General features: G+C 37.5%; 1 protein-coding gene across 1 annotated transcript in view; it reads left to right on the top strand.

The window, feature by feature from the left end:
- Nucleotides 1–13,218, top strand: part of CUNH4orf17 (chromosome unknown C4orf17 homolog) — a 36,194-nt gene that overhangs the window by 5,259 nt on the left and 17,717 nt on the right. Inside the window, exons 3-4 of the mRNA XM_058429673.1 lie at nucleotides 6,467–6,676; nucleotides 8,433–8,497. Coding sequence (XP_058285656.1) covers nucleotides 6,467–6,676; nucleotides 8,433–8,497 — 275 coding nt within the window. The remainder of the gene's footprint in view (nucleotides 1–6,466; nucleotides 6,677–8,432; nucleotides 8,498–13,218) is intronic.

Raw genomic sequence — 13,218 nt, 5'->3', positions numbered from 1 at the left:
AAAGGTCCTGGTAACTGATTAGTATAGAAGGTGAAGATGAACAAATCACACACCCTTTGCTCCCTTCTCCACCCTTAGTTAGTATAACTAAAAAATGATGAAACAGGAAAGCTGAAAGGGAGAAGGTGAAGCCATTTCACTCAGCAGATATTTATTCAATTTCAAATATATAAGAAACTTGGTTCTAGATAGTTGGGAGATAGATCAAAGTTTCTGAGGGAGGAAAAAATGTTCCTGCCCTAATGGAGCTCACATTCTTGTCAGACAATAAAATCAATTTGGTGGTATACGTACTGCATGTGTAGTAGCATCAGGCATCCAAATGGAAATGAGCTGCCCACAATCCCAAACCTAGAATAGAAATCTATGTCTGAGTCTCAAATGGGAACTTAGGAGTAGAGATGCACATTGGGAGTCGTCAGCATAGAAATGATATTTAAAGGCATGAATATTGATCATCTCTTTATTAATTCAGCCATCTATGCATTTATTCATTCATTCAACAAACATTTATTTGGAATGAAAATATAGCCAAGAGCCTGCCCTCAGGAGCTGGACTATCTGGCTGGTCAAGCCACTTTGTAAAATGACATTAGTAACAATAATGTCTACATCAGGGTTAAGTATACAAACAAGGAGGGCAAGAGAACAGCAAAAGAATATTAGGAAACTTTGTAGAAGAAGTTCCGTATGCCTGTTATGGAGCATGTGGGGAGGAGGGAAGGGATAATGGGAAGTCGAGGTGGAGAAGTGGATAAGAGGCCAGATTTAGGCAGGCTCCGGATATCGTGCTAGGGAATTTATATTTCTTCACAATCAAAATAAATGTCTACATTCATGGTTTTTACTTCCTCTCCTTGGAGCCATTCTTCAGCCCACCGAAGCCTGGCCTTTTCATCCACCATTCTGCATAGGCCGGGCTTGCTAAGGTTACCACTATCCTTCAGTTAGACAAATCCAGTGCAAAGAGGATCTATTGGCTCAAGTAACTGGAAAGTCCATCAGGGAGGTGGGCTTTAGGTTTGATTTGATGGCTCGCTTAAACAACCTGCTTTTTAAAAGCTCTTCTCTCTGCCTTCCACAATTCCAGACTCATCCTAGAGCTGGCTTGCTCCTCTCCTAGTGGCAACATAGCTACATCAGTTCTTAGTTTCACATCTGCATGCTACTCTGACTTCTTTCCCAGCAGATTTCAGCCAAATTCTCTTTACATTTTCATTTTACCAGCACACACCAGATCTCATGCTACCCTTGAATGAATCTTCATGGACAGGGAAGTGGCATGCACAGATTAGTAGGCCATGGTTCAAATAACCAATCACTACAGCAAGGGGAATGGGTTCAATCTTCCCCAGAACATATGGCTGCAGGGGCTGCGGGGGCTGCAGAGTGGTAGATAAGGGGAGGATAATGAAGCAAAATAACCTGGGTACTGTTGTTAAGGAAAGATAGAAACAGGTCCTGGGCAGAACTGACAGATATCCACTACACTGCAATCCTCATCTTGACCCCTTAGCTGCATTTGGCACAGCTAACCACCCCTCCCTTCCTCTCTCTCTTTCCCTCTCTCTCTTTCTTTCTTCACCTTTAAAAAAATGTAGATTCCGTAACAACATATGCTTCAGTTGTTTTTCCTCTACCTCTGTGCCTTCTCCTTCCTAGCTTAATTTTTGTTCTTCAGTAAATGCTGGAGTCCCTCACAGTTCAGTCCTTGGCTGTTTTCTCTTTTTAATCTGTACTGGGATGCTAGGCAAATACGTTCATTCACAAGTTTCAAATACCCTCTATAGACCAAATATTTTTCAAATATGTATCTCGGACTCAGACACCTCTTCAAAAGTTTAGACCTGTATATTCAACTGTCTACTTGCAAGGCACGGAATGCCTCATGGGCACCTTGAACTGTGCTCTTCAAAACTGAACTCTTGATCTTCCTTCAAAAGCAAGGTCCCCCAACCAGTGTATCCTAACAAATAAATGGTATTGTAAATTTTAAGTTTGTAAAATTGAAGTTCTTCTTTAACTCCTCTCCTTCATTCTCTTCCCCTTCCAATACCTTCACTTGATCTTCTCATTTTCCTTCTAAATATTTTGTAAATTAAGCCACTTCTCTCCATGGCTACTGTCACAGCTCCATTCTAGGCCACTATTATCTCCTGCTTTGACTACTACTTTGCAATTTGTAGCCCTCATAGCAGCTTTACTTCCACTCTTGCCCTCTCTCCAGTCTATTCTCCATAGAACAACCAGAAAGATCATATTAAAATGTAAATTTGACTGTTTAGGCCAGGCTCAGTAGCTCACACCTGCAATCCCAACACTTTGGGAAGCCAAGGTGGGAGGATCGCTTGAGGCGAGGAGTTGGTGGTGCACCTGTAGTTCTAGCTACTCAGAAGCTGACATAGGAGGATCACTTGAGCCCCCGAGTTCAAGGCTGCAATGAGCCATGATTGTGCCCCTGCACTCCAGCTTGGGTGACAAGCAAGACCCTGTCTCTTTAAAAAAAAAAAAAAAAAGAAACATATATATATATATAGAGCGAGAGAGAGAGAGAGACTGTTTATCCTACAGAAAATCCTTTGGAGGCTTCCCATGCATTTAGGATAAAGTGGTTAATTTTGACATAGGCTAAAATGTTTCCTATTATGTGGTCTCATCTCCTATCAATCCCCTCCGCCGTTAGGCATATGCCACAGTGGACTTGTCTTAAGTTGCTTGAACATGTCACAAGCCCTTTCCCACCTCCGTCTGGATTTCCACACATACTCTTCCCTCTAATAATAAACCTCCCCTCATTATTTGTGGTTCCTCATTTTGGTTTAAATATCATTTCAGAGAGACTTTTCAGGCTTCACATCCTCAATCCAAATTAGATTTTCTTATGGTATTTTTTCATAGTACTCTATATTTTTCTTTAAAGTAATTGTCTTAGATAGAATCTGAGGTGGAGATTGCTGTGAAGGAGCTTTATTAGGAAGTGCTTTTGGGAAAACATTGATAAGAAAGCAGTAAGTGAAGGAAGAAGAACGGGGTAGAAGGAGAAGTGGAACTGCAGATACAATAGGGACCTCAGCCAATCGCACGAGGAGCAGTGGAGCTGGGATATCCCTTCAGAGGTGTCTCAATTCCAGGTAAGGGGCCAGGCCTTTGTAATTCCCACCAACCAGTCTCTATATACAAGAGCTCTCACTGTGTACAAGAGCTCCCTTCAGCCAAGAGCAATTCCTGGAGAGGGACTCAGAATGAGCCATAAGTAACTGACATATGTGGAGCTGGGGAGCTGAGAGCCTAGGTGCTGAAGGCATGATCTAGGTAGGTGGTGGATGTACTACAGCAATTACCACGCCTTATGGTGTGGTAATAGTTATTTTCTTCATTATTTGAATAGTTTCAGAAATCCTCCACTAATCTGTGAGCTCCATGAAGGTGTGTCTGTTTTGTTCATGATTTACCTCAACTTGCTAAGGAGTAGTTGCCACAAGTGAGGTGCTAGATAAATTATTGTGGGAGGAAAGGAGTTTAAATTGCATCCAGATAAAATTATAGAGTTACTGACAGATTTTAAATAGGATTTATATTCTACATCAGCAGTCTCACAGTTCCGTGTCCCTGAACAATTAATTGATTTCATTCAAAAAATCATTCTAGCTGCATTGTAGAAAGTGGAAGATGAGCAGGACCTCACTAGACATTGGGAGATCAGTTAGAAGACTGATTCAGTCATCAAAGTGGGAAGGAATGAGGGACAGGCCAGGGCAGAGAGAGAAGCAGAGAAGGTTGAACTTGGGGTAGAGTGAGGAAAGTCCAGCTAAGCAGCACAGAGAGAACTAGCAGAGGGAAACAAATTCAAGAAAAGTGGCTAGGTGACGAGCAAAGTCATATTCCTAAAGGAGATTAGGAAAATGAAGGCCAAGGGGAAGCAAACAGATGTCACTGTAAAGAAGTCATAGAGGGCCTTGGAATGCATTATCTTGGCCAAACCTGAGGGCACAGTTTTTCACAACCTACATGTGGGAAAAAATCTCAAAACCCACATTTAATTTTCTTTTTTTTTTTTTTTTGAGACGGAATCTCGCTCTTTCGCCCAGGCCAGACTGCAGTGTCGCTATCTCGGCTCACTGCAAGCTCTGCCTCCCGGGTTCATGCCATTCTCCTGCCTCAGCCTCCCGAGTAGCTGGGACTACAGGTGCCCGCCACCGCGCCTGGCTAATTTTTTTTTTTTCTGTATTTTTAGTAGAGACGGGGTTTCACTGTGTTAGCCAGGGTGGTCTCGATCTCCTGACCTCATGATCCGCCCACCTCAGCCTCCCAAAGTGCTGGGATTACAGGCATGAGCCACCACGCCCAGCCAACCCACATTTAATTTTTAATTGAAACTGTTTTTTTTCCTATGAAAAACAAATAGTATTAAAATGAATAGTTTTTTTTCTGGTTTTATATACTTTAAAGCACTTGATGTATACCTCTTCTATATTTTATTTCACATTCTGCTTCAAATTTTCTTATCATATACTATAAAACTATTGGCAGGCAAGGGACTAATTTTTATGGCTTCAACTCTCCCCTAATTCCTGCCACAAAGCCATGCTCATAGTAATATATGTTCAATTGAAAGAAAATTTTCAATTCCAACATTATTTGTCTGCCTTAGAAATCTAGCAAATTTTAACACTCACTTCTTGGTGGGGGGGAATCTTTGATTAACATTTGGTCCCATTTACAAACTTCGTTAATACCTTTAAAAGCTTTAAATGGCACTTATTCATTAAATATACTTGATTTTTAAAAATATTTTACATACTTAAAAAATTCTCACTAAGCTGTAAATAACTCCTGTAAGTTAAATAAATTATACTTATAGATAGATTATTTAAGCCATTTCTTTACTGGTTACCAACTTAATAATATTTTCATAGTGTTCTACTTAAAATCAGAAATGTAAAATCATTTTAACATTTTAAACTGTAATTCCAAAGCTAATTTGTTAGATATTCTAATATTCCAAATTAGCTAATAAGCATTAGCTTAAATGTGTATTTCAGATGTAGATGGGGCCAGGCACGGTGGCTCAAGCCTGTAATCCCAGCACTTTGGGAGGCTGAGGTGGATGGATTACAAGGTCAGGAGTTCGAGACCAGCCTGTCCAACATGGTGAAACCCCATCTCTACTAAAGATACAAAAAATTAGACAAGCGTGGTGGTGCACATCTGTAATCCCAGCTACTCAGGAGGCTGAGGCAGGATAATCGCTTGAACCTGGGAGCGGGAGGTGGCAGTGAGCGGAGGTTGCACCATTGCACTCCAGCCTGGGTGACAGGGAGAGACTCTGTCTCCAAAAAAAAAAAAAAAAAGTAGATTTTAAATTTGTGACCATTGCATATTGTGTATTTAAGATCTATAACTTAAATAATTTAATCTTACATTCTAATGCAGCTGAGAAAAGCAATGTGCAAACAGATGTATTATGATATGTGATAAATGCTGTGGAAAAAAATAAAAGCACATAAGGAGACAGACAGTGATCGGGCACATTTCAGACAGAGTTGCCAGCAAAGATGATTTTGATGTTATGTGAGAAGACAGTTAAGAATAAGGTGAACCAGTGGTACTGGAGAGAGATTTGGAAAAATGAGCAAGTGTAGAAAACATTATCCAGAAGCTTGCCTGGCAATTTCTGGGAAGACAATGCAGCCTTCTCTTACTACCTGTCATAACTCATTGATTAACAGAAAGCAATGCCTGGCACACCCCCATTTCCTAAGCTGTCCAATTCCACATGACTTAGCATTGATATTGAAAAGAGAACCTGTCTATAACTTATTATTTGAACCAAATCCTACATTTGAGCCAAAAGCGAATAGTTATTTTTAGGAGAGTGACTGAACCCAGAAATCTCATATGAGGAAGGAGTTCCTTTTATACCAACTTCTCCTTCCTCCTTCTGTCACAATCTACCTTATCCTGTCTCCTATTTCCAGCTCCTACAGCTTTTTACCTTCTGCCAGGACAAAGGAGGAGACAGTGTATCTCTTCTAGAAGACTTAGTTACATTGAGGCATTCTGGATGCTTTAAAAAAATTAAATCTGACATTCATGAAGACAGCTAGCACAAACCCTCTTAGTTATTATCAAGCTTTGGGAAGTGAGAGATTTGTCCAGGATAGAAGAAAGTCTACTCCACTTGAATCCCAGAACAAGATTGATGATGTGGTCTATCTCTCAAGACTGACAAAATGGCAGGAGATTTTAAGGGAGCATATAATTGGCTACACTGACTTTTAAAGAATGTCTACCTTGCACTGGTTCATAATACAATTTTTTTTTTGGTTTATACAATTTGAAGTCCAACATTTTACATGCATTTAACGATATTTGGTTGGGAAATTGTTGATCATTCAAAGAAAACCTTCCAAACATCTAATCTGGTTGTTTGATCTGTCTCTTTTTTTAATCTTTCCTCACCTAGGCTTGAATAACATTCCAATCTGTACTGTGAATGATGATGAGAATGCATTTGGAACATTGTGGGGAGTTGGCCAGTCTAACCACTTAGAGAAGAACAGGATACCATTTGCCAAGTGCAGTTACTCACCCATCACTGCAGGCCAGGAGAGCCCTGTAAGAGGAGTGTCGCCAGCCCCAAACAGTGCCAAAGTGCCTCCACGGCCTCATTCTGGTGAGTTGAGTTAGAACTGATGAAATGTTTCCTTATGCCTCCTGCAAACAAGGGTATGGGGAGTCTATATGATGCTAAAATAGCTGCAGTGGTTTTTACATCAAGTTTCCTCACTGTGAGGAACATAAATTTTGTTATATAATTTTTTTCACTCTTCTAATCTCATTTCAGTAGCACAACGATGTCAAAAATGTTATTACCATTATTATTAATAGTGCCTAAGACATATTTGGTGTGGTCCTAGTCTTTAATCCCTACAAAACTAGCAAACTATGTCAGACGAAAATCGAGTCCAGGAAACGCAGTAAGAATGAAATTGCATGTTTACATTGTCCTCGTGAGACTGTCATCTCCTTAAGGTCAGGCCCTGTGTTATTGCTTTCTGTGTTTTTGCCATCCTTCTTTCTCCCCAGGTCCCAGCACAGTGCCTGGTCCTTAGTAAACAATTGAATTAATTTTTACTGAATTGAAGGAAAAAGGCATTGATCAAAAGTAAAATGTGGAAAAATCCAAAGAGCAAGGTAAAATAGAAGAAAGGGATTCTGCATGGTAGAAATTATATCCAGTTCTTTTTTTCTTGCCCCATACAATTTACATGCTATTACTAAAACTGTCAGGATACATGAAAATTATTATGGCATAATGCAGTAAAATATATCTCTAAAGATAGCAATAAGAGTGCTAGAGTACTCACTACGTGGACATACACCATTCTAAAGTCTTCATACTTAATTCATTTCATCCTTTCAAGAATTTCTCTTCCCTCCCTTCTGCTAGCAATGAAGAGTCAAAGCCCACTTATTTTCTCTTATTTCTTGTGTCCCTTTTCATACTGTAGAACAAAGAAACTTAAAAACTGCATTTGCAAGAAAGAGGCCTTTGATGGGAATCAGGTGTCACCACCTAATAAGATTTCTATAGCAGATGTGGGAAAAGGTCATCTTTTTATCTATAAATTAATGTAAAGGGAAATCAAGTAAAACTTTAAGTGGTTTTAGGGTAACTTAGGGGGATTTAGTTATATGACTGAGTATGAAATGGGTAGGGTTGAGAGGCTGATAAAAGAAGAAAGAAAATAAAGAATGTAATTGTAATTCAGCACAAACCATCTTTCTCTCTAAAGGTCAAATAACAAAAAAATTCTCTTTAATTAGATAAAGTGACATTTATATGGACAGGAAACAGAGAAAAATATGTCTTATACTAAAATATATACTTTTTTTTTTTTTTTGAGACGGAGTCTCGTTCTGTCACCCAGCCTGGAGTGCAGTGGTGCAATCTCCGCTCACTGCAAGCTCCACCTCCCAGGTTCACGCCATTCTCCTGCTTCAGCCTCCCAAGTAGCTGGGACTACGGGCGCCCGCCACCACACCCAGCTAATTTTTTTGTATTTTTTTAGTGGAGACGGGATTTCACCGTGTTAGCCAGGATGGTCTCAATCTCCTGACCTCATGATCCGCCCGCCTCGGCCTCCCTAAAATATAGACATTTTAAATCAGTTTAACCAGATCAAGAAAGCATTTGCCTTGTGTTTTTATATCATCATCTTGGGCATAGAACTAGTTTTTAAATGCAAATACTTTATGTTATTATAATGCCATTTACCTGCAAATTTCCTAATATTTATAAACAGATTCCTGAATGGACCTTAAAGTCAGAAATACTCTCATCTATTTCAGCAATTGACACATATATCATGTGATATAAATTCTTTTTCAGTTTAATCTAAATACATTTTTCCTCAATTTTATTTCAGAACCCAGTAGAAAAATTAAAGAGTGCTTCAAAACTTCCAGTGAGAATCCCTTAGTAATTAAAAAGGTAAGGAACAGCTATTTACCACTATTTAGTTTGACTTCTATAAGTTCCTCTCCTTTTCTTTACATACCTTTCCGAAAAGTCACCATGTTTCACAATATTTTTACAGCTTTAGTAAAGTCTAATTAACATAATATAAGATATACATATTCAAAATGCACAATTTAATCAGCCTTGACAAATACACACCTGGGAAACTACCACTGCAGTCAAGAGAATGCACATCCTCATCACTCCCAAAAGTTTTCTCATGATTCTGGCCCTCCCACAGGCAAATGTTCGTCTGCTTTCTGTCACTAAACATTAGCATGGACTTTTTTGGATTTTATAAAAATAAAGTCATATGGTGAGTTCTCTTTCTAAAATCTAGTTTCTTTAACTCAGCATGATTATTTTAAGATTCATCCATGTTTTTATGTGCGTCAATAGTTCATTCCTTTTTCTTGCTGAGTAGTATTCAATTGTATGGTTATCCTACAATGTGTTGATCTATTTACCTGTTGAGGGACATTTAGGTCGTTCCCAGTTTCTGGCAAAGCTAATATGAACATTTGTCTACAAGTCTTTGTTTGGATATATACTTTCTTTTCTCTTGGATAATTCCTATGAGTGAAATAATTGTGTCTTATGGTAGTTGTATGTTTAAGTTTCTAAGAAATAGCCAAATTGTTTTCCAAAATGATTGTCCCATTTTACATTCCCACCAGCAGTGTATGAGTTTTTTCCTCCACGTCTTCCCCAAGCTTAGAATGGTCAGTCTTTTTATTTTTAGCCAAGCTAGTGGGTATGTAGTAGTATCTTATTGTGGTTTTAATTTGCATTTTCTTCATGAAGTTGACATTTTTTCCAATTCTTACTTGCCACGTATATATCTTTTTATGGGAAATATATTGTTAGATCTTTTGTCCACTTCTTAAATTGGGTTGTTGGCCAGGTGTAGTGGCTCACACCTGTAATCCCAGCACTTTGGGAGGCCCAGGCAGGCAGATCATGAGGTTAGGAGATCGAGACCATCCTGGCCAACATGGTGAAACCCTGTCTCTACTAAAATACAAAAAAAATTAGTCGGGCGTGGTGGTACGCACCTGTAGTCCCAGCTATTGGGAGGCTGAGGCAGGGGAATTGCTTGAATCTGGGAGGTGGAGGAGGTTGCAGTGAGCCGAGATGGTGCCACTGCACTGCAGCCTGGTGACAGAGCAAAATTCCGTTTCAAAAAAAAAAAAATTGGTTGTTGACTTTTTTATTATAATATTGTAAAAGTTCTTCATATATTCTAGATTAAATATTTTGTTACATGCATGTTTTTGCAAATATTTTCTTCCAGTCTGAGGCTTGCTCTTTTTTTGATACGTGTCTTTAAAAAACTTATAATTTTTTCCATCATAGTTTCGCATCTGCATGCTGTGTATCTCTGTATTGTGCTTTATTGCAATGGCTAGAACCTCTAGTACAATGTTGAATAGAAATGATGAGGGCAGACATCCTTGCCTTGTACCTGATCATAGGAGGACCGCATTCAGACTTTCACCATTAAATATTATGTTCATTTACTTTATTAGTGGATGCCCTTTATATGGCTGAGAAAGTTCCCTTCCATTCCTAGTGTGCTAAGAATTTTAACAGAAATGGGGAGAGATGTATTTTGCCAAATGCTGTTTCAGTATCTAGCTGAGATGATCAAAAGATTTTTCTTTTTTAGTCTGTTAATATAGTGAATTACATTGGCTAAGTTTCAAATTTGAACCAACCTTGCATATCCAGTAAAAACTTCACTTGGTCATGATGTATTATCCTTGTCATACACTAAAATTTCATTAAAAATGTTTAGCATTCTTGGATCTATGAGGAATATTTGTTTGTAGTTTTCTTATAAAGTCTTTTTCTGGTTTTAATATCAGCATAATGCTGGCTTTATAGAATAAGTTGGGAATTCCTGTTTAATATTCTGGAAGATTTTATGTAGAATGGATATTAATTCTTCCTTAAAAGTATAGTAGAAATCTTCAGTAAAATATTAGGCTTGATATTTCCTTTGAGTCAAGGTTTTTAACTACAAACTCAATTTCTTTTTTTTTTTTTATAGATGTAGGCTATTTGGGTTGTCTATTTCTTCTTTAGCCAGCATTGGTAGTTTGTATTTTGCAAAGAATATGTCCATTTCATCTAAGTTGTTGACTTACTGATATAAAGTTTTTCATGAAATATTCCTTTTATTATTTTATAATGTTTAATGTTTGTTCTCTCATTCCTGATTTTGGCAATTCGTGTCTTGTTTTTTTCCTGATGTGTCTAGCTAGAGGTTTGTGAGTTTTATTGATCATTTTAAAGAATCAGTATTCCAGTTCATTGAGTATCTCTATTGTTTTGCTTTTGTGTTTCCATTTCATTGACTTTGGCTCCTATCTTTATAGAAGGTAAAATCTTAGGTCATTGATTTGAGACTTTTTTTTCTAATTTAAGCATTTATTATTACATTTTTCCTATAAGCATTACTTTGGCTGCATCCCCCAATTTTACTGTGTTGAATTTTTATTTTCGTTATGTTCAAAATACTTCCTAATATCCTTTTCAATTTCTTCTTTCACCCATGGGTTACTCAAAATCATATTATTTACTTTCTAAATATTTGGGGGATTTTCCAGATATCTTTATGTTATTAATTCCAATCTAATCCCATTGTAGTCAGAGAACACACTTTGTATACTTTGTAATGTTTTAAATTTATTGAGACTTGTTATATGGCCTAGAATATTGTTGACTTTAATAAATTTTTCATGTACTCGTGAAACAAATATTCACTCTGCTGTTGTTTGGTAGAACGCAATATAAATATCAATTAGGTCAAGTTAGGTGATACTGTTGTTCAAGTCTTCTACAGCAGCAGCTCCCAAACTTTTTTGGAAGACTATTTTTCTACAGACCTATGGTGGGGTGGGGGGAATGGTTTCAGGATGAAATTGTTCCACCTCAGATCATCAGGTGTTCCATTCTCATAAGGAGCACACAACCTACATTCCTTGCATGTGCAGTTCACAATACGGTTTGCACTCCTATGAGAATCTAATGCCGCTGCTGATCTGACAGGAGGCAGAACTCAGGCGGTAATGCTCACTTGCCCTCCCACCACTGACGTTCTGCTGTGCAGCAGATTGTGGTCCAGGGATTTGGGGACCCTTGTTCTATAGCCTTACTGATTGGCTACTTTTTCTGCCAATTATTGAGGGAGAGGTGTTGAAATCACTGATTATAATTGTGGATTTTTAAATTTGTCTTTCCATTTCTATCAGTTTTTAATCATATATTTTGAAGCTCTCTTATTAGGCATAAAACTGTTTGGGTTTGCTATGTCTTCTTGATAAAATGACCTTTTTATCATTATGAAGTTACTCTCTTCATCCCTGACACTATTCTTTGCTTTAAAATCTATTTTGTTATAAAACTGTTCAGATTTTATATTTCTCCTTGAATCAGTTTTTGGTAATATGTTCTTTTCTAAAAGTTGTTTATTCCATCTGAATTCAGATTTATTGACAAAGTTATGCATAATATCCTTAAATTCTTTTAAAAATATCTGCTGGTTCTGTAAGAAATACCCTTTTACATATTAGTTGTGTTAATTTGTGTCTTTGTTTTTCTCAATTAAAAGAAGTTTATAATTTTCAACAAAAGTTTATTCAATAAGTTTATTGATTTTATTAGTATATCAAAGAATTGATTTTCATGATTTTTTGATTCTCTATGTTGTATATTTTCTATTTTATTAATTTCTGCTGTTATTAGTTTTCTCTTTCTATTACATACTTTATCTTATTGCTTTTTTTCTAACTCATTTTATCTTTCTAAGATATGTATTTTAAAGCTATAAATTCCCCTCTGAAGATTGCTTTAGCCACTCTCACAATTTTTGTACATACCATTTTCACTGAGTTCAGTGTATTTTCTAATTCTCATTATTATTTCTTCTTTGACTCATGACTCAATTGCTGGACTTTATTTGTGTGACATATCCAAGACTGGGTAATTTATAAAGAAAAGAGGTTTAATTGACTCACAGTTCTGCATGGCTAGGGAGGAGTCAGGAAACTTACAATCATAGCAGAAGACAAAACTGGCATGTCTTACATGGCAGCAGGCAAGAGAAGCGAGAGCCAAGTAAAGGGGGAGGCCACTTATAAAAACCATCAGATCTCATGAAACTCACTTTCATGGGAACAGTATGGGGGAACCTGACCCCATGATTCAATTAACTCCACCAGGTCCTGCCCTTGACACGTGGGGATTATCACAATTCAAGGTGAGATTTGGGAGGGGACACAGAGCCAACCATACCAGTGGATGAGAAAATAAAATTGGATTTGTTATACATCATCTCACGTAAAGTCAGTTTCTAAGAGCTATCAACAACATTAAGGACTTACTGTGTTACTATTTTTCCATAAAGAAGCCTGTATAATAAACTTAAAAAAAGAAAGCCTCAAATATACTGTAGATTTATTTTTACTAAACATAAAGTTAAATATTGTTTTATCAATTCCAATCATCAAAATCCCAGGTTGTTGACTCATTTAGGCACTAGGTTCTATGTGTTGTTATAAATTAGTCACTTCTGAAGGGTAGAAAGCCTTTCCTGGAACAGGCACATGGATCTAAGGCTTCTGTAACTCTTCATGGACTTAAAGCTCCCAGAACCTTTTAATTTTTTAAAATTGCAAATTGTATATTTA

Source organism: Hylobates moloch, unplaced genomic scaffold (assembly GCF_009828535.3).
Source record: "Hylobates moloch isolate HMO894 unplaced genomic scaffold, HMol_V3 SCAFFOLD_2, whole genome shotgun sequence".
In the NCBI taxonomy this organism is placed as follows: Eukaryota; Metazoa; Chordata; class Mammalia; order Primates; family Hylobatidae; genus Hylobates; species Hylobates moloch.
The sequence above is the reverse complement of the archived record's forward strand: the minus strand, read 5'-3'. Positions and strand labels throughout refer to the sequence as shown.